At 39.8% G+C, this 23,063-nt stretch overlaps 1 protein-coding gene across 1 annotated transcript in view; it reads left to right on the top strand.

Annotated features, from left to right (window-relative positions):
- The window catches only part of SLCO3A1 (solute carrier organic anion transporter family member 3A1), a 680,913-nt gene that overhangs the window by 29,941 nt on the left and 627,909 nt on the right, over positions 1 to 23,063 (top strand). The window contains exon 2 of the mRNA XM_073568740.1: positions 20,907 to 21,372. Within this exon, the coding sequence (XP_073424841.1) occupies positions 20,907 to 21,372 (466 nt within the window). The remainder of the gene's footprint in view (positions 1 to 20,906; positions 21,373 to 23,063) is intronic.

The raw sequence follows: 23,063 nt of genomic DNA on the forward strand, positions 1-23,063 counted from the left end.
AGCAGCTGAGGAACCTCAGCACTGGACTGGGGAAGGCGAGTAAAGTTTTTTTTAAGCAAATTGTGCTTGTGGAAAGGGGTTTTCTAAATTCTGAAAACCACTTAAAGACTCAGACAGATGGCCATATAACTTGTGAGAGGATCACATTGCAATCCTTGTACTGGCTGTCTGCTCTCCTGACATGAACTTGACAGCTGCATAGAAATACATCACGCTGTCATGCTCAGGTGAGGAGAGATGCTGGGTCAGACCATGCAGTGCAATGCAGTCAATGCATGAGTTATATGTCCATCCGTCTACACCCTAAGACCGGCCCTGGTAGAGCTCATGTGCTTTGGTATTACCGGTAAGTAGAGTTGTCCACAATTGCCTCAAGTTTATAGGGAATTTGCTGCTACTTCTCTCGACTCAGCTCCAGAAAACAAATCCAGAAAATCACCTTGTCTGATTTGGCAAGATTTTTTTTTACAAATTATGTTGGAAAATAAGTATTTAATCATTAAAAAAAAACATCTCTATATTTTGTTATATATCCTTTGTTGGCAATGTCAGACTTCAAATGTTTTCTGTAAGTCTTCACAAGGTTGGCACACACTGTTGGTGATATGTTGGCCCATTACTCCATGCAGATCTCCTCTAGAGCAGTGATGTTTTGGGTCTGTCGCTGGGCAACACGGACTTTCAAATCCCTTCAAAGGTTTTCTATGGGGTTGAGATCTGGAGACTTGCTAGGCCACTCCAGATCCTTCACAAGCTTCTTTTGAAGCCACTCCTTTGCTGCCCTGGCAGTGTGCTTGGGATTATTATCATGCTGAAAAACCCATTCACGTTTCATCTTCAATGCCCTTGCTGATGGAAGGAGGTTTGCACTCAAAATCTCACGATACATGGCCCCATTTATTCTTTCATGTACACAGATCTGTCGTCCTGGTCCTTTTGCAGAGAAACAGCCCCAAAGCAAGATGTTGCCACCCCCATGCTTCACAGTAGGTGTGGTGTTCTTTGGATGCAACTCAGCATTCTGTCTCCTCCAAACACGAGTTTTGTTTCTACCAAACAGCTCTACTTTGGTTTCATCAGACCATATGACATTCTCCCAATAATCCAAATGCTATCTAGCAAACTTCAGATGGACACAGACATGTACTAGCCTGGCACTGCAAGATCTGAGTCCCTGGTGGTGTAGTGTGTTACTGATGGTAGCCTTTGTTACGGTGGTCCCAGCTCTATGCAGGTCATTCACTAGGTCCCTCCGTGTGGTTCTGGAATTTTTCCTCACCGTTCTTGTGATTATTTTGACCCCACGGGGTGAGATCTTGCATGGAACCTCAGATCGAAGGAGATTATCAGTGGTCTTGTATGTCTTCCATTTTCTTATTATTGCTCCCACAGTTGATTTCATCTCACCAAGCTGCTTGTCTATTGCAGATTCAGTCTTCCCAGCCTAGTACAGGGCTACAATTTTGTTTCTGGTGTCCTTCAACAGCTCTTTGGTCTTCACCATAGTGGAGTTTGGAGCGTGACTGAGGTTGTGGACTGGTGTCTTTTTTACTGATAACAAGTGAAAACAGGTGCCATTACTTCAGGTAATGAGACAGAAGAGCCTCTTAAAGAAAAAGTTACAGGTCTGTGAGAGCCAGATATCTTGCATGTTTTTAGTTGACCAAATACTTATTTTCTACCATAATCTGCAAAATAAATCTTGCCAAATCAGACATGGTGATTTTCTGGATTTGTTTTCTCATTTTGACTCTCATAGTTGTGGTCTACCTATGAAGTCAATTACAGGCCTCTCTCATCTTTTTAAGTGGGAGAACTTGCACAATTTGTGGCTGACTAAATACTTTTTTTTCCCACTGTATTTATAACCTCAGTTCATTTTTCTTTGTGCTGTCAACACTAACTTCTCAGCAAGTCACCAGCTTCTCGCAATTGTTCTCTTTCCCATTCACAGCTGGCTTCTGTTGCCTGTACTACATTGCTATCCAGTGGTAAATTATTTCCTTGCTACAAATCCCAGTTTGGATACATTGCTGCTATGAACCCTTTTTCCTGCTGAAAGATACCAGACTGCATTTCCTTTTCTGTTATACCTGTGATTAATTATTAACCCTGCTGGAATATTCCAGACTGCATTTACTTCTGATTTACCTTTTATTAACCATTGCCTTGCTGCAATATACCCAACTGCTTTCCTGTGATTATCTGCTGCCCTGCTGGAAGATATCATTTTCCCAAACAGACAATGTCCTCATGTGCATACGCATACCTGGTTCTGCTTCATCTGTGCTACCTGCTCCACTTGTTTGTTCTCCTACGTACACAGCTATCCTGGTCCTTGCCTATTCACATATCGACTGTCAAGACCTGCTCTGCTGCACAGTCTCCTTTGGTCTCTGTTGCTCACCCAGACTTATGACTTAGAGAATCCACATCAGCTGGTGAGCCCTTAACATATGGCTTGCTGTGGAAGTGACATAACACAAGATCTATAGCCAATGTCAGAAAAACAGACAATGAAGTGTTTGTCACCTGCTTTTATTGCAGTCATCCGTTGGCAAAAAGAATAGATGTGAGCACTTCATTTGAAACTATTCCAGAGTGTCAAAAAAAGGCTTGTGGCTTTGGAATCTAAATATGTGCTGTCTTTATTATTATTATTATTATTATTATTATTATTATTATTATCAAGCTCTACTTTTTAGATGCAAATTAATGGCCTAAAATAAGCAAACTGAAAGTTTGCTTAAATGTCTAATTTCCTGAGCTCAGACCAATGTAACATGCAGCACACTAAAGGTTTACAAGTGACAACTGAAAGGAAGGTAATAATTGGGTCCCTAAAGAACCAATGAACAAATTGCTGCCAATGTATAATAATGTGCGGCACTAACCATAAAAAAAATATAATTAACTTTATGCATAACATTATTCATTAAAACATGATTAAAAACAAAACAAGCACATAAACAAGTCAATGGGATGAACCACAAAGGACTAATTGCACAAAGATACAAAATAAGATACAGTGCTAATTTGTCAAATATATTGCGAGGTTTAAAATACTCAAAATCCAAACTATGCTAGTACCATGTAGAAAGAGGACAATTTCTAACTGAAGCAACAGTCCTGAGAATAAGAATGCAAATTCACCAGTATCTGAACATTGTCCACCCACCAAATCACATGAGCGTTTCACACACATCCTCATTAGTGGTTAATGTAACATCTGTTAGACAGCATTAGTAAATGTGGGGCAGTTTTCCCTAATTAGAGACTCAGTGGCCACATGCCCCAAGTACTATTATGCTCTCGTTACACCAGTGATGTCATAATTTTGCCAAATCTTGGCAGTAAAATGAAAACCGAATGAGTGGAAGATACGGTAATGACCATATGATTCATTCAAATGTGTGAAATATTTTTTTCCATTTTAATAATAAGTGTTGGTCAACATGACACCTCACATTTGGGATAGATTAGCTAGAAAAAGTTTGGTACATTTGCATTATAATGTGATTGAGGTCCTAGCGGTATTCCTATAAGTCCTCTTTTGCTTCAGTGTTTTCACTGATAAACATAAATAGCTTTCCAAACAAAAACCCTAACATCTAAGAGGGCAACAGTTCACAATCAATTGAAACATGATGACCCCCAAAGGCAATGGTCTCTTAGGATTATAAAATGTGGAGAAATGTATTATGTATAAAAAGTTATTTATTAACAATCATGCAAATACACAATAAAGAATAAAAATAAGGTGTCTCATGCCAAGAAGAGACACAGTAACAAACCTTTGTAGGCATTATAAAAAGTAACTGACAGCTACTGTCTAAATTACTCATCATGGTTTATACTCTATGGATAATATATAATAGACAGTCTTGAAGAGTTCCAAGTAAAAATGCCCAAAGTGGATTAAGAAAAGTTATAGATATGTTATTAAAAATAATTGTACTTAAAGGCAAAAATGCTCATCGCATCCACCAGATAGGTAGTACTGTGTCCCTTCACCTTGACGCACGTTTCGCCTTCCTTCTTCCGGGGGCGTGTGAAGAAAGCTGGGCCTCTCCATAATGCCTTGAAGCTATGACATTTTATGGATTATGATACCTTGTACAGTGGTGATCAGTACCTTGGTCATCACAGATCAATGATTCTCAGTGGAACACAGTTTATACGTCAGAGTCATTTTCCAACTTCAGAGTCACTTGGTATGTTGCTCTCTTCTATAGAGTGTAAATTGTTACGAACAGTTGGGTCTTCTCCCCTGTAGAGTGTAAGCTTTTATGGCCAGTGGGGTCCTATCGCTCCTGTAGACTATAAGCTCTTATGGTCAGCAGGGTCTCCTCTCTCTCACACACACCTGTAAAGTGTAAGCTCTTAAGATCAGCTGGATTCTCTCTCTCTCCTCCCCACTGCATGTATTTTGTGATCAATTACAAGCTTTACAGTACTGAAATTTGCCCACATTTATTTGCTGCAAATAATATTTTTGGAAAAAATTTAGCGCAGTCGCAGAATTTCTAATTTGAAAAGAAAAATATTCAGAATTGAGAGTCCTCAGTGGTTGATACCTTTTAATGGCTAACTGAAAAGATGGTAAAAGATTGCAAGCTTTCGAGACTACTCGGGTCTCTTCTTCAGGCTAGACTAATACAAAATCTGAAGAGTCACATATTTATGCAAAATACAACACAGAAAAAATGCAATGGCTAAGACAAGTGACGTGAAGCAGAACTATCAATATGGGAGAGGGAGAAACATAAATATTGGACCAGTACATTGATAAGGAGTCCGGATGTTTTATAGTCCTTTGATTGGGGTCTCCTAATGTGTTGTGATGCCCCCACGAGGTCTTGAAAGCAAAACTCTATTATCTATAGCCAAGCCATCAGATACAATCGTATATGTTCCAAGCCCATGGATAGAGACAAACACCTTGGTCGCCTCAAAAAGACCTTTTTGAATCAGGGCTACCATCCAAGAACAATTGAAAACCAAATTACAAGAGCCACCAGAATGTCAAGGAATCACCTGCAACATTACAAAGCTAAAGAAGAAAATAACCGGGTGCCTCTAGTAGTCACCTACAACCCAAATCTGGAAGTGCTAAGGGGAGCTGCACGGAAATTACAACCTTTACTACAAAAAGATGCCCGATTACAATCCATTTTTCCAGACCCCCCACTGCTGTGTTTTAGGCAGCCCCCAAATTTAAGAAGCATCATTGTCAGAAGCTCCCTGTCCTCTCCAACAGCTGCAGGAACCTTTCCTTGCAACCAGAAAAAATGTAAAACTTGTCCATTTATAATGACCACGGACAAGATAAAGATCCCCAACTCACATCAGGACTACAAGATCCCAGGTACTTTAAGCTGCATTACATCTAATGTGGTGTACTTAATTATTTGTACTAAATGTCCAACTGGGGGTCTGTATGTGGGGGAGACAGGGCAAAAGCTTAGAACAAGGATGAATGCTCATCGTCACACAATAAGAGAAAAAAGAATGGATCTACCTGTGGCAAAACATTTTTGTATCCCTGATCACAGCAACATGGATATGAAATTACTGGTATTGAAAGGTAACTTCACATCTCAGAGAGAGAGACGTGTTTGTCAGTATAAATTTATGACGACCTTTGACACTCACGGTGCTGGAATGAATTTCTTTTTACATCAATTAAGGAATTTGCTTTCAAGACCTGGTGGGGGCATCACAACACATTAGGAGTCCCCAATCAGAGGACTATAAAATATCCAGACTCCTTATCTATGTACTGGTCCAATATTTATGTTTCTCCCTCTCCCATATTGATAGTTCTGCTTCACGTCACTTGTCTTATCCATTGCATTTTTTCTGTGTTGTATTGTGCATAAATATGTGACTCTTCAGATTTTGTATTAGTCTAGCCTGAAGAAGAGACCTGAGTAGTCTCGAAAGCTTGCAATGTGTTACCATCTTTTCAGTTAGCCATTAAAAGGTATCAACCACTGAGGACTCTCAATTCTGAGTATTTTCTATCTACTGGCTAACACGGTACAAAGATATATATCTTTCCTGTAATTTGAAAAGATGTACTCATCTCTATTTACTAAGTTACTGTCTTTCTTTTCTTTAGATTTGACCATTTTGATAGGAGAAGTAGATGGCAATTGGTATTCTGGTGCTATTTCATTGATCAGTTTTAATGATTCCTCAACTATTAAAAAACATGAAAGCACAAATTTAATTTCAAGAAAATTTTACAAAGATATTTCCAAAGAAAAAGTGTAAACTTGTGCAATAAATAGACTAAGAAAAAGCAATCTTTATAGGTAGTGGGTCCTAATTGTCCATGACTTTGCACAAACTGCAGCTTAGACATCAGTAAATGTTGCCAAATGGAAACTTTTTTTCATTGTCTGGTATTTTCACATTTCAATGACTCTTTAGACAGATGTCACTGTTTTAGTGATGAGTTTTGCATCACATTAGTTGATGGTTACAAAAGTACTTCAGAGCAGGATAATCTAATGGAAAGCAGAGTGCTCTTCTGGGGGTGCAATTGTCATTATTAGTACATAACAAAGCAAAAGTATGCGCAAAGTGTCGTGTAAAAAGCATTACGAGTCTCCTTGAGGTCAACTTCATTTAGAAGATGTGATACAGAACAGCTGTTTTATTTCACGTTTGTTGTATGGTCTCATTACTGAGAGCTACATCTACTTAGAACAGCCCTGCCAGAACGGCCCCCTGAGGCCAGTACTATTCTATAATATTAAATCCCGTCTCATTGTTAACGTAATACAAAACAAACATAAAACTCCTGTCCTCGTTTCATAAAAAGGTTAGTGACTAATTTACATTTTCCACTTTTCCTAACATTTTAGCCATTAGAGGAAAGCTGAACTTTTACTCTTCTTCTCTTCTTTGAATCTATTTTTAATGCATGATGTTCAATTTGTGTGACACTTCCAAGCAAAGGTAGCAAATAGCGACGTTACAATAAGAGAAAGGGCCATCTGTGTTGGATTGGTGTAGCCTATTAGAGTGAAGATCATCCCGTGTCTCAAGGATATCACCTTATAATGGACCTCAAAAGATCAGTAGAAGAAAACACTATTTGAAGACTTAGACCTCATGGCTTGCTGCTGGGAGCAATTTTTTATCGGTTAATTCACAACTTATGGAATCATTGTTGAGTTGCCTATTATTGTTAAAGGTGTTTTCCATCACTTACATGTATTCAAGTGAATGGGAAATAAAATTCTGTACTTGGCAACAGTCACTAAACAATGTACAGAGCTGCAGTGTTCCAGGCCATTCATTTCTTATATCAATCTGCTGTTGGAGCAAATTCCAGTTGATCATTGGAGGTGTCGTATGTCGAACCATCATTTATCTCTTATTGATGACCTATCCAATGGATAGTTCATCAATCTGTAATTCCTGGACAACCCTTTTAATAAAATGACCCAATGAAAACTCAAGTATGCTTTTCATATATGATAACAATATAGTTTTTGATGTCTTTATAATATATATGTACATATATAAATTAGCCTTCTTCCCGGAGGGAAACAAAACACCTATTGGGGCTATCCAAACTATATAGACCAATATTAATCAATATATGAGCCTTGATGCTTGCCTTAGGATTTTAAGCCAAATCAGAGTCTTCTCTGCAAGAATAAGCCTTCCATTTGCAGACAGCTGTTTTACAATTTTTATCCAGTATCAGTATAGTGCAAGATACTAGTTGGTCGATGATATTATTTTGATGGAGATCTACAGGATAAAGTTGTGGAGAGAGCCAAGTTTGTGTTGTGGGGGTCAGACTTCCATATGCTATATTTACTCCTTGATGTCTCGCACAAATACATGCACACATCTATCTATCTATATTATACAAGATCAAGTTTGAAACAACCATAAATTATTAGTATAGCACATGGACTAAGATTGTCATTAAATTTGAAATACTTCAGCTTGGCAAAAAAAAATACTTGGTTTGTTTCCTGTGGTAATCACTGAATTAGACATGAATTAGATGGACTTTGTCCTTGACTCATAGATAACATGATACTCCCATGTAGTGATGAGCGAGTATACTCGTTGCTCGGGTTTTCCCATGCATGATTTGTGGCTGCTAGACAGCCTGAATACATGTGGGAATTCCCTAACAAACAGACATTTCTCACATGTATTCAGGCTGTCGCGCTGACACAAACTAAATCTCCGAGCACGTCAAAATACTCGGAAGACACCCAAGCATGCTCGGGAAAACCCGAGCAACGAGTATACTCGCTCATCACTACTCCCATGTAAATAATAGCAGAAACCTTTTTTTCGTGCATTCCCCTCTCTTTATACTGTTACCAAAATTTAAATTTAAGCCACTATTTTCTTTGGTGACCAGTTATGTCCATTTAGTGGTGTTTTGCATGTAACTCACTCATACACGAGTAATGGAAATAGTAAAGTTTATTATACAGAGCAATCACACCCACACCCTACTGGTCCCTGTACAGACTAGACAATCCCTAACAACACAACTAAGAGTGCCTTCACACTGCTTTCTAGCACCCGTTCGTTGTTTCCGTCATGTCTTACATCCGAACCTTCCCACAAAACGGTGCAGACAGAGCAAACGTGCTGTGTCATGCACCATTTTCAGGCGTGTACTCCTACTAGAGGTGGACACTCAGACATAGTAGACTATTTCTGGGTTTCCATCTCCAGTAGGCGTACATTCCCGAAAATTATGCACAACAGAGCACACATTCTCTCTTGTCGGCACCATTATAGTGTATGTCTTTGTCAGCAATTACATCCGAATCCCATTTTGCTGGAGGGTCGAATTCAATTCCCGAAGGGATTATCAAACCAGTGCCAAAATGCAGTGCGAAAACACCCTAAGAAAAAACACTACCTTGCACCTGGCTCCCTAAAAAGGCTGCCGAGGATTTTTTTGTAACTCCAGAGGAGCTAGAGGGGAGGCGCTATGCACAGCTAACCACGAGAGGGAAAGTGTACAGAGGGACCAAAGGTGGGGAAACAAAGCATGTGCATAAAGAGGAAAAAAAGAGAATAATACATTTAATAAATATAACCTCCCACCAACCTAACTGAGGAAAAAGAAATTTGCTGGGAAGGCAGACAAGCAAACACTCAGCAGATACACAATCGGTGTTTGCCTAGAAGGGAAAAACCCTTCACTGAAGAGCTGGAACTCCTTAGCACTAATCCACCTGGAAGTATAGTCAGCTAGGAAGTGTAGTGAAGGGAAAATATATATAGCCCAACCCTGACTGTGATGGAGCAAAACAAAATGGAACATTGGGAAACACCTGAAGAGGAGCAAACCCAGAAAAGAAATGTAAAGGCAATAGGAACCATCAGCATTATGACAGGTAAGAAAAGGGAAATAGCTCAGCAGACAGCAGACCCGACAACAGAGCAAGAGGACACCTGATCAAATCCTCAAATCAAGCCATGACAATCAGCTAAGGTGAAAGAGCGGTCATTTAGTGCAAAATGGAACGTGTGTAAGCATGGTTTCTGTCCGTTGAAATGAACTGATCTACAAGACCATCATGATGACTATAGGCTAGTAATGAATAGTAAACATAGCACTATGTTTAAAGAGAAAGGGAAATGTCTTACCTATCATTTGTTTAACTTTCCATTGTTTTCTTTTCAGTCACATTGTATATAACTTTGGTGATAGTCACCATGTAAAACATATTTTGTTATCAGTTAAAGGCTACATTCACACATTCATTGTACATGTTTGCATTCTTTATGTTTGCTTCTCAAAGAGCACACACACCCATGGAGTTTCATTGAATTATTCACACATTAATTTTAAAACCAGATCTGAGTGTCTGATCTGTGAGACTTAGGTCATGTCCTATTTTCATCTGTTTTGCGAATCAGTGTAGGGAAGTTGAACTGACGGACAGATCTGCTTGTAGTGAGAGGCAGAGGGGTAGCGCAGTGTAGGTATGAAAGCGCTGAGATAAAGAGAAAGGGTGCTGCATTAGAGGGCAGTGGAGAGTGTAAGAGTGGGACTGTATAACTGCCATTGGTCAAATAAACTGTCAGGTGATAGTGGGCGGAGCTACCAGGACTGGGAGTATAAAAGGCTGAGGGAAGGTTCTGGAAGGTCCAGTCAGTGAGGGGAGCACACTAGAAAGGAAGTTCTGCTGCGGAGATACAGACGGCAGAAAGGCTCCAGAGAGGACTGACAGTTGAGGCGGTCACGGAGGGTGGCCCAGAGGACAGTAGCTGCAGACGAAGACGGTCTGGGGGTACCAAACGGACGACGTACTTAGATTGGTAAAGCGCTGTGGTGGATGGGCCTAGGGCAGCCACAGTGAGAAAAGCCACAGAGGACGCCACAACGATAATAATAAAGAAGAGAAGGTACCCGGGTCTGTGTACAAGAGAAGTGTGAAATCCCTGTGGTGAATTGCGGTGGTCGTCAGAAAGGTGGCCAATAAAAACGGACCTGTTGAATACAATCTCTGTCTCAGTCTCGTGTCTGTCGCTGGCAAGAAGCGGGTCACCCCCTATCCCTGTTGGTTGCACTCTCTCGCCTATCCAACATCAGACTCAAACTTTAAATCTATGTGTATCCTCATAATACGGATCAATGTCCCATTCGTGCTTCATCTGTGTTTCACTAATCCATTGTCAAGAGTCAATAATAAATAAAAGTTCCGACAGTCTACTTCCTTCGGTTTTTACAAATGGATGAGAAAAAAACAGATGCAACATGGGGGGGCAACACAAAGGCAATGTGGATTTTATTTATTTATTTTACTCATTTATATAGCGCCATTAATTCCACAGTGCTTTACAGACATTATTGGCACTGTCCCCGATAGGGCTCACAATCTAAGTTCCCTATCAGTATGTCTTTGGAGTATGGGAGGAAACTGGAGTACCAGGAGGAAACCCATGCAAACATGGGGAGAACATTCAAACTCCTTGCAGATGTTGTTCTTAGTGGGATGCCACTTAAGTTTCATTCCAGATTTGACTACTGATGATACTGTTAAACATAACTTCAAAGAAGCCACACTAATCCCTTGGCTTTTCAAGATGGGTCTCTTCCATACATTTAGGTGTTTAAATGAATCCTTGAGGAAGTTCACTTTCAATTCTGAATGGCACAAGTCTTTTTCCAGGCTAGATCTTGCATTAACTAACATTCCTTAACTTCCAAAGCTTAGGGCAGTTAAATTAAGATCTTGCAAGGGGTTGAATCACTCCCCAGTATTGGTACAATTAAGTTTCTCCTCTAACAATGCAGAGGATAAAATTTGGAGAAATAATTCCTATATTCTCCAACTTCCCAATTATGTTGTACAAACTAGAAATTGAAATTGAGCTGGATCATTACTTTCAGGAAAACAACTTAACATTTAATATTCCCTTCCTTCTCTGGAGTGCCCATAAGGCAGTTATTAGAGGACTATTGATCCAACACTGATTTTTTACCATGGTGCTGAGGTCACCGCAGTTCAGTCCGGCTGTGAACGCAGCTTCACTGATGGCAGTCACCTCTATGACATCACCGCTAGTCATTGATGCTGCGCTTGCAGCAGCTCATTCACCAGTGGTACTCAGCCTGGACTGTTGAACTTAGAATCATAGAATGGTAGAGTTGGAAGGGACCTCCTGGGTCATCTGGTCCAACCTTCCTGCTCAAAGCAGGATTCACTAAATCATCCCAGACAGATGTCCATCCTCTCTTTGAAGACTACCATTGAAGGAGAACTCACCACCTCTCATGGCAGCCTGTTCCACTCATTGATCACCCTAACTGTCAAAAAGTTTTTTTCTAATATCTAATCTGTGTCTCCTCACACTCAGTTTCGTCCCATTGCTTCTAGTCTTTCCTTTTGCAAATGAGAATAAAGATGATCCTTCTACAATGTGACAGCCCTTGAGATATTTGTAGAAAGCTATTAAGTCTCCTCTCCTATCTTTTTTGCAAGCTAAACATTCCCAAATCCTGTAACCATTCCTCATAGGACATGGTTGCAGACCAGCCACCATTCTGGTTGCTCTTCACTGAACTTGCTCTTCACTGAACTTGAACTTGCTCCAGTTTGTTGATGTCTTTTTTAAAATGTGGCACCCAAAACTGGACACAGTATTCCAGATGAGGTCTGGCCAAAGAAGAGTAAAGAGCAATAATGACTTCACGTGATCTAGACTGTATTCTTCTGTTAATACATCCTAGAATTGCATTTGCCTTTTTTACTGCTGTATCGCATGTGCTGTTGCTTAACCCTATTCCTTCCATTCTGTACATGCTTTTTTCTTTTTTATTGCCCAGATAGAGTACTTTGCATTTTTCCCTGTTAAAAACCATTCTGTTAGTTGCTGTCCACTGCTCCAGTTTATTTATATCTTTTTGAATCCTCTCTCTCTTCTCTACTATTAGCTATCCTTCCTAGCTTTGTGTCATCAGCAAATTTAATCAGTTTATCCTCAATTCCTTCATCTAAATCGTTGATAAAGATGTTGAACAATACAGGGCCCAGGACAGAGCCCTGTGCACCCCACTTGAGAAATTCTTCCAACTGGATGTGCAGCCATTTACGACCACTCTTTGGGTCCGATCACTAAGCCAGTTATGAATCCACCTAACAGTTGCCTTGTCCATTCCATACTTAGTCATTTTTTCAATAAGGATGGTGTGAGATACTTTGTCAAAAACTTTGCTTAAGTCAAGATATGCTACATCTACTGCATTTCCCTAATCCACCCAATCAGTGATTCTGTCATAGAAGGAAATTAAGTTAGTCTGACATGACTTATTAGTTACAAACCCTTGCTGACTCTGGTTAATCACTTCATTCTTATCCAGGTACTTACATACATTTTGTTTAATCTTGGCACCATCCAGGTTGAAAACTATTTATCCCCCACATATGGATTACGGCATGGGACAGAACAACAGAGAGGTGAGGGATTTGGTTGTTTTTTATTTTCTTAAAGAAGACGAGGGAATCAGTGGAATTAGGCGTTAGATGAGTATACCTGTGTTTGTTATTTTTAACCCATTAACCCCCAAGGGTGGTTTGCATGTTAATGACCGGGCCAATTTTTACAATTCTGACCACTGTCCCTTTATGAGGTAATAGCTCTGGAACGCTTCCATTGATCCCGGTGATTCTGACAATGTTTTAGCGTGACATATTGTACTTCATGTTAGTGGTAAAATTTCTTTGACATAACTTGCGTTTATTTCTGAAAAAAAACAAATTTTGCAAAAATTTTAAAAACTTTGCAATTTTCCAACTTTGAATTTTCATGCCCTTAAATCACAGAGATATGGCATGAAAAATACTTAATATGTAACATTTTCCACATGTTTACTTTACATCAGCACAATTTTGGAACCAAATTTTTTTTTTGTTAGGAAGTTATAAGGGTTAAAAGTTGACCAGCAATTTCTCATTTTTACAGCACCATTTTTTTTTTAGGCACCACATCACAATTAACCCCTTAGTGACTGAGCCAATTTTTAAAATTCTGACCAATGTCACTTTATGTGGTGATAACTCTGTAATGCGTCGACAAATCCCATTGATTTTGAGATTGTTTTTTCGTGGCACATTATAATTTATGATAATGGTAAATTTAGGTCAATAAGTTTGGTGTTTATAAAAAGTTTCAGAAATTTAACAAAAATGTAAAAAAATTGCAATTTTCAAAAGTTGAATGATTATCCCTTTAATCCAGATAGTCATATCACACAAAAACATTAATAAATAACATTTCCCACATGTCTGCATTACATCAGCACCATTTTAGAAACGCTAATTTATTTTGTTAGCCTTTTAGGAGGTTTAATAATGTAGCAGCAATTTTTCATTTTTTCAAGGAAATTTACAAAATTAATTTTTTTAAGGGACCTATCCAGGTTTGAAGTGACTTTGGGGGTCCTATATATTGGAAGACACAAATTTGATACCATTTTAAAACAGGAGAAATTGGACCCCAAAAGTTGTGCAATTTGTCCTGAGTAGGCTGATACCCCATATGTGGGGGTAAACCACTGTTTGGGCGCATTGCGGCGCTTGGAAGGGAAGGAGCACCGTTTGACTTTTTCAACGCAGAATTGGCTGGAATTGAGATTAGATGCCATGTCCCATTTGGAGAGCCCCTGATGTGCCTAAACAGTAGAAACCCCCAATTCTAACTCCAACTCTAACCCCAACACACTCCTAACCCTAATCCCAACCCTAACCATAACCCTAACCACAAACCTAACCATAGCACACCCCTAACCCTAATCCCATCCTTAACCCTAATCCTAACTTTAGCCCCAACCTTAACCCTAACTTTAGCCTCAACCTAACCCTAACTTTAGCCCCAACTCTAACCCTAGCCCCCACCCTTACCCTAATTTTAGCCACAACCCTAACCTTAGCCCCAACACTAACTTTAGTCCTAACCCAAACTTCAGCCCCAACCCTAAATTTAGCCCTAACCCTAATGGGAAAATGGAAATAAAAAAAAGTCTTTATTTTATTATTTTTCCCTAACTAAGGGGGTGATAAAGGGGGGTTGATTTACTATTTATAGCAGGTTTTTATGTTTGGTAGTTGTCACATGCTAAACGATGCTTTTAATTGCAAAAAATAGTTTTTGCATCACCGCATTTTGAGAGCTATAATTTTTCCATATTTTGGCCCACTGAGTCATGTGAGGTCTTATTTTTTGCGGGACGAGTTGACATTTTTATTGGTACCATTTTCGGGCACATGACATTTTATAATCGCTTTTTATTGCAATTTTTGGGACGCAGAATGAACAAAAGCCAGCAATTCATGAATTTCTTTTTTTTGGGGGGTGCTTATACCTTTCTGCATGTGGTAAAATTGATAAAGCAGTTTTATTTTTTGGGTTAGTACGATGACAGCGATACCTCATTTATATAATTTATGTTTTTGCTCTTTTATGCAATAAAAACAATTTTATATAAAACATTTTTGCATCGCTTTATTTTGCGAGCTATAACTTTTTATTTTTCCATTGATGACTCTGTATGGTGGCTCATTTTTTGTGGGACAAAGATGACATTTTCAGCGGTACCATGCTTATCTATATCCGTCTTTTTGATCGCATGTTATTGCACTTTTTGTTTGGCGGTATGATGATAAAGCATTGTTTGTTGCTTTGTTTTTTTTCTTTTTAAGGGTTTCACTAAAGGGGTTAACTAGTGGGACAGCTTTATAGGGCGGGTCATTACAGATGTGGCGATACTAGATATGTGTACTCTTATTGTTTTTTTATTATTTACATAAATAATTGAATTTATTGGGGAATATTTTTTTCTTTAGGAATTTTTTTAAATTTATTTTACACATGTTAATTATTTTTGTTAAACTTTTTTACATTGTTCCAGGATGGGATATTACTATGCAAAGTCAGATCGCTGATCTGACACTTTGCAGAGCACTGTGTCAGATCAGCGATCTGACAGGCAGAGTAGGAGGCTTCTCAGCGCCTGCTCTCAGCAGGCACCGAGAAGCCACCTCCCTGTAAGACCAGGGGCCTGCAGGGAGGAGGTCCTCGGAACAATGACTGAGGGTCTCAGGGAATCACGCAGGGAGCCCGCTCCCTGTGCGATGCTTCCCTGTGCCATGTTTGATTGCAGTGTGTGGAATAGTACATCATATGGCAGAAAGACTGAAGAGAAAAGTATACACAATACATGGGATCAACCTGTACAAAAATATTGGGAGTGCCCAAATGCTCACAAGGACATGGAGATAAGAAAGTGCTAAGTGCAGTCCCTGGGGGAGGTCAGGGATTCATGGGTGACTATTGCTGCTCATGTGGTATGATGACCTTATGGATTTTCTATGCATGATTTAGGTGCTATGTATTAGCTACACCTATGCCTTGTTATATTTCTCTAGAACTCGGTTTTGCCAGTAATCACTTTATTTAAAGGTTTTTGGTGTTATTCCCTGCTGTCCTCTCTCTTTTTTAGGTATATGTTATATGCCGATTAATAAATCAAGAAAAATAGGCAGCACTCCAAATTAAATGTGAAAAAAGTGGATACTTTACTGATCCTCAGGTGGCCACGTGAAGATCAGTAAAGTATCCACTTTTTTCACATTTAATTTGGAGTGCTGCCTATTTTTCTTGATTTATTAACTCGGTTGTTTGGACACTGCTGAATAGGTTTTGCACCAATTATATAATTTTGGTAGTGCTGCCCTTCTTATTTATTTATATACCGATTAAATATCTGTTTAGATTTATTATCAATTTGTGACTGGATATTAACAAAGAACATGCACCTTATATTTCCTAAGTGCCTTTTGTGCTTTTATGTCCCGGGTTTATACACTATTGGTCAGTGCTCGTGTCTTTTTGCCTGTTTGGCTTTTTAAATGTTTTTACCTGTTTTGTCCATGCCTATGTGTGAATTTACATTGTAATATACACTTTTTGAATAAATATTGTTGTACAGGTTGATTCCATGTATTGTGTATACTTTTCTCTTCAGTCTTTATATGGCAGAAAGAGGTTAAATAAAAATGGAAAACTGTGTTTTGTTTCGTTTTCTTATAAAATACTTTATTCTTGCTATGTCTTTATTTCCCATATAACTATATGATTAGTAATGGATAGGTGTTTTATAGACGCCTCTCCATTACTAAGCTGTGGGCTTGTTGTCACTTGATAATACAAAGGTGATATCAACAACATAAATATGAACCTCACTTGCCACCGCTACAGGGCAAGTGGGAAAAGCTGGGCAAAGCGCCAGAATTGGCGCATCTAATTGATGCGCCTTTTCTGTGTGACTGCGCGCTGCTATTTTTAGGTTGGGGTGTCAATATCCATGGCCTCTTACCAGCCTGAGAATACCAGCCCCCTGCTGTCAGCTTTAGCAAGGCTGGTTGTCAAGAATGGGATAATGGGATCCCAAGGCTTTTTTTTTTTAATTAATAGACACCTCTATTCTTGATAACCAGCCGTGCTGAAGCTGACAGCTGAGGGTTGCAGCCCCCAGCTGTGAATTTTGCCTGGCTGGTTATAGAAAATATAGAGGAAACCACGCCGGATTTTCATTCATTTAATTATTTATAGCGCAGATGGCGAGTGAGGAATACTCCCATCAGCCGCTCCTGCTGTCACTGTTATTAGCGGCAGCAGGTGTTGGATGATGGGAATAATAGTCCCATATGCCACCTCCTGCTGTCATTGTTCTCACTTGAATACAACTCTCATCATTCTCCCTTGCTTGTGCTGATCACCGGCAGAGCAGGGGAGAATGATGAGAGTCATCTTCAGCACCTGGCACCGGGGAACAGCTCTTAATGTACCACTTCCCTGATGCCCGTCATGTGGTACTGATGCAGCACACAGTTGGCACACTGTTGCCACACGTATTACACACTTGGACACACGGACACTGACTTCTCTGGTACCAATTTGAAGTTAGCGCAAGTGACGTAGGAAAATTTCTCATGGCGCACGCACAAACATCAGATAGGGGAAGAGTTTATTGGCTGTGAACTCCCAGGATCTTTCTGAAGGCATCGGGAGCATGAGAACTTTCTCATGCTCATGGTGACGTCAGACAGGTTCTACCAGTTCACCGCGAGACACTGGGCAGTAGTAGGCTCATGCTCTGAGACTGAAATAATTTCTAAAAATATAAAATATATAGACAGAACATCAATTTATTTAAAACAAAATCCATGAACTACACCTCTGCATTCCTATTACTCCCTAAGGAACCAACTGCTTCTTTTGGGATATTTCTGCATCATTGTGGATGATATACTGTGCGTTAAATATGTGGTATCCTGGTACCCATTCTACAGCTGCTGAATGAGATAGTTGTAGGGTGAAAGTAGATTTGTTCCAGTGCATCAGAATTAGTTTGGGCATTGTGAGTTAGGAGATGTAATACACTGCATTGTATACCGACGATTCATAAATGTGCTTTGCTGCCATCTATTGGCCAATGTGTGTATATGAAAGTTACAGTAAGTAATTATTCTCCTAACAACAAGCTGCCCTTGAAATGGCTGAGAGGAGCCTCCCAGCTCAGGGCTCTCACTCATCCTGAACATTAGTACAAACCAGTTCTTGGGGGGATTTAAGCTGCCTGAGGAAGCAGACACTACTGCTCCCAGCATAATTTTCCATGTGAGTCCACATTGGGAGGACATCTTTCTCATAATCTCCACAAAGGCGTGAAGCCTCTTCCAGTCAGGAGAGATAAGCTGCACATGTGCTCCCCTGCATGCTGGTTATTCTGTTTGCTTCTATCCAGGACCAGATCCACGTGGCTGCCATGCCACCGACTTTGTTTAACCTACCCCCTGCGATAGGGAATGGTAGGCTCAAAACTGTGAGTCCTTCCACACTTTAGTGTGTTTTCACAGAGAGCCAATCTGTGAAGGTCCCTCCAACAGTGTAATATTTCTTGGACTGCGCATAGCACTTCCTCTACTAGCACGTGAAGAAAACTTCTCCAGCCACCCTGAGAGGCCATAACCTCGCTTGTCTCATGAGGAGAGAACCATTACTTTCATATGCACAATATACTGTGAACTTTGACTTTAAGTGAGAGACTGTACCCTGTTACCTCTTTCAGTAAAATTGTCATGTCTACAAGTTCACCTGCCTTTCTGGCTGCTTGAGATTTCACAAACACCAGGGGTGCTCCAAAACCTGCACCCAGACACCACCGCTACAGGAGTGCCCCCGGGGGTCCTATACCTTCCAGAAGTGCTACCGCCCTCTATTGACAATTGTTGTGGACATGAGGAAAGTGTTGAGGGGTCCAGCGACCCACTTCAGCGACCGTGACCTCATTATCTCCTGCCAGTGGGACTACATGCCCCAGCTGGCTCTTCCTCAACATCTGGCACCTCCCCAGTGGCCCACCACAAATATATTTAGAAATTCCTTTTAATAGGATTTCCAGAACATTAATATAGCAGAGGTAACAGCACAGTACCTAATCTGTGATCTGCTAGTGGAATATAATATTTGCGTTATTGTGTAGACGTCAGTGATATGTTTATGTAGTGATAATTTGGGATGTCCTCTAGTGCCCGCTGATTCTCTTTCATCCTCCCAGCCTGATATCTGCAGCTAGTGATGCTTGCCCAGTCACTCCAGTGCCAGGTTCACTGCTTTCTCTGCAGTGTGAAGACGTTGGTGTCCTTCATGCTGTGGCAGTGAAGTGCACATGATTCAGCACATTGGCCCAAGCTTGTGTCCCTCAGTAAGCACTTGTTAAAACAATCCTTGTCTTCCTGTAGAGTGTGCTGCGCGGAGCCCTCCCCTGTGTAACATTGTAATGAATGATGTGAGGATCGGGAGCACACAATCATTTTCCGAGTAATACTGGCAAATAAACAAGAAGTGACAGGAGATTGATGCGGAGGTTTCAGAGCCCTGCTGAATTCTAATGTTCTCTTTTATCTGCCTTAATGAGTAGATTTCCGATCTATCACAGTTTACATCTGCTGGATATTTTATATGATGTGAATGTTGGAATCTTATTAAGGCATTTGCTGCAGTGCTAATAGTATTTTTCTGGTTACATTTTTTCATTTAGCTGTAATACAATTCATAGAAAGCATTTATCTGATGAAGGTTATTTTTTTAAGATCCTTGATGCATACAGTATCAGTTTACATCAGGGTCGGAAGCGGAGAGCTTGGGGCCTCTGTTCAAGAAGTATGTCTGGGCCCTTCTACTTTTATGGCATAAAGATACAGATTATACAGTGAGGGAAATAAGTATTTGATCCCTTGCTGATTTTGTAAGTTTTTCCACTGACAAAGTCATGAACAGTCTATAATTTTAACATTGAGAGATAGAATATCAAAAATAGAATCCAGAACATCACATTGTATTGGGGGCTGTTTTGGATGAATGGGACAGTTGTAGAATATTCAGTAACAAAATGCACAATGGGTGATCTTACCCTAAAAGTGGCACCCATAAAGTATGATGCCAAAAAAACTTTCCCCCAAACACAGCATGACACCCCCACAGTGAATTCCTCCATAGTACCCCCTTCGTAAAGAATGATATCCCCACAGTGATCCCAACACAGTATGATGCCCCCCCAGTGACTCGAGCACAGTATAATGCTCACCAAAGTCCCTCCACACACAGTATAATGACAAAGTCGTCCACTCAATATGTCTGACTCTATACAGTCCTACATGCAGTATGATGGCCTGCCACACAGTATAATAGCCCCTACACAAGCCTCCAGACAGTATCATGGACCCATACAACCTTCCACATTGTATAACCATCCGCACACAGTTTAATGCCCACCAATAGCACTCCAAACTATTAATGGCCCCTGACATAACCCTCTAAACAAAATAATGTCAACGCATAGCCCTCTTAACATTATAATGGTCCTCACATAGCCCTCCAAACAGAATAATAGCCCTCACAATGTTCTCATTGATTTACAAAAAAAACCTCTCCCGTTTCTCCCGCTGCTCTGTTCTCTGCAGCTTGTGGCCCGAATCTCTGCACAGTTCTGCACAGTGAGCGCAATGTAGTGACATCATTGGTGTACTGAGGTGTCAGAGCTCAGACGCATAGGGAGAATGATGGTGGAGGGAGCTGACAGCTCCCTGTTCAATCATAGCTTTCACCTCTGTCTGTATCCAAGATGCAGATACAGTTGCAAGTGTGATGGTGGGCTGGATAGGACCAGTGCTAGCGCATACACCGCCCCCCCGACTCAAGGGGCCCACAGTGGCTGCTTGCTCAGCCCCTATTAGCAGTATGCCACTGTTTCTAATTGAAAGTATTGCTCAGTGGTGTTGCATGATGAATGAAAAGTACAAAGGTGTCAAACTAACCTGTTCTTTTCTTCTTAGGTTAGTGTCCTGACAACTCTGGAACGAAGGTTCAACCTGCAGAGTGCTGATGTAGGAGTTATTGCCAGCAGCTTTGAAATTGGGAACTTGGCTCTTATCCTGTTTGTTAGTTACTTTGGAGCCAGGGGACATAGACCTCGATTAATTGGATGTGGAGGTATAGTTATGGCCTTGGGGGCTTTTCTTTCCGCTCTGCCTGAATTTCTTACACACCAATATGAATATGAATCTGGTGAGATTCGATGGGGAGCAGAAGGAAGAGATTTTTGCGCAGTGAATGGTTCCACTACTGAGGATGTTCCCGAACAGGATATAATATGCAGGAATACCGCTACTACCAATATGATGTACCTACTTCTCATCGGAGCACAGGTCCTGCTGGGAATCGGCGCTACTCCTGTGCAGCCACTTGGGGTAGCATACATTGATGATCACGTGAGGCGGAAAGATTCTTCCCTTTATATAGGTACAGTGAAATCTGTTCATTAAAATCTTTAAGTATTGAATATCAGTTTCGAAGGATGTTTTTCATTTTTAGAAAAATAATTTCAAGGGATTCTACTTATTGTTCTCCACTTGTGTTACCATTGCAACTTTACTGGTGCAGTATTTTGATATGTAATGTTTTTATTGAAATTGCACAAGGTTTGAAATATTCCAACAAAAAGCGGATAACAAATATTCAAATAACACCACTACAAAAAGACAGTAAAAATGAATCAAGCTTTATTCAACAATATTCATATTAAAAAATAGAAAAAAAATGAGTCAGGATAAACCATGAAACATGTATGAGGTATACAGGAAAAAAATAGAATCCATATCCGTAGTGAAGCAAATACTGTACATAACAGGCTGCAGGTATTAAATAACCATGATCAAAATTCATATGGACAGAAATATATAAATTACTAGACTAGTGCATAAAGTCCAAACTCAATCAAACCTGACCTAAAGAAAGGAAGTTATAAAGTGTATCTTACCCACATTGCTTTAAGCCACCTGTCTGCGACGCCACTGAACGCCCCGACGCGCGTTTCGCGGATGTGCTTTCTCAAGGGGATTTGATTTTTGTAGTGGTGTTATTTAGATACTTGTTATCTTTTTTTTATAGGTATATGCTAGATAGGCACCCATTTACATTTTTTTATCATGATAGGGATAATGATTTACGTGACTTAAAACTGCTTTATTTGAATATGGTTGTGGATATCTTTTTGGTTAAGGTTTGAAATATTGTTCTATATTGTAATCTTTCTTGTCACATTTATATTCTATCAAAAAATGGAAGTCAGTAATCTAATGTTTAAAATTCTAGGCTCTATTCACATTGTATTTGAGCCAAATGCTTGTGATAAATTCTGAAAACACTGCGGGTGTATATGCAGAATGTATCAATGTGCCTCAGTTGAAAGTCAAAATTGTGTGCTTTATGTGTTCATTGATTCTGTAGGCATCATTTTACTTTTTTAGCATAGTACATTATCTTGTGGTAAAAATAAAACTGGAGTCTATGGATGACATATGCCACTAGAGATAATACCTACACAATGGTGGAGAGTGTAGATATGCGCATGAGTGTAGATATACATGGCATGAAGAAGGATCATAATAGATCTGAAATGCGTGGCATACCTACACTTCTGTGTCTTGTTCATATTTTTTGTGGATTATTTAATAAAGCCATGTATAATTTTAGCTGGATGTTTCTCTGTTTTCCTCTCATTACACATAGACTGTGTGGTCCGTGCACCTGGTGGTGAGTGAGCTAGACTTTACAACTACACAGAGGCGTACAGCTGAGTTACTTTATAGTCCCTATGTACACTGCTGATAAATGTGTTAGACATTTAAACAGAGCCTTACCTGTGTTTTTCTTTCAAATTTTAAGATTAGGATTGCAAGTACAAGGTCTGCTTTATGCCTGAATAAGGAGATCCTTTTTACTCATGCTGAGTACTATGATTTGCATTTAATTCATTTAATTCAAGTAATATAAGACTTTTGCTTTTTCTTTCTTCAGTTAATATAACATTCTCACAAGTTGCTGGGATTTAGTCCTGCTGATAAAAGAAATATATATAATTTAATTTTACTGAAGCTCTGTTATAGTCCTCTAATCATTTGTATTAAATTGCAAACACTCCATCCTACACA

This window comes from Dendrobates tinctorius, unplaced genomic scaffold (genome assembly GCF_039654945.1).
Source record: "Dendrobates tinctorius isolate UK_male_01 unplaced genomic scaffold, ASM3965494v1 ptg000022l, whole genome shotgun sequence".
NCBI classification, from domain to species: domain Eukaryota; kingdom Metazoa; phylum Chordata; class Amphibia; order Anura; family Dendrobatidae; genus Dendrobates; species Dendrobates tinctorius.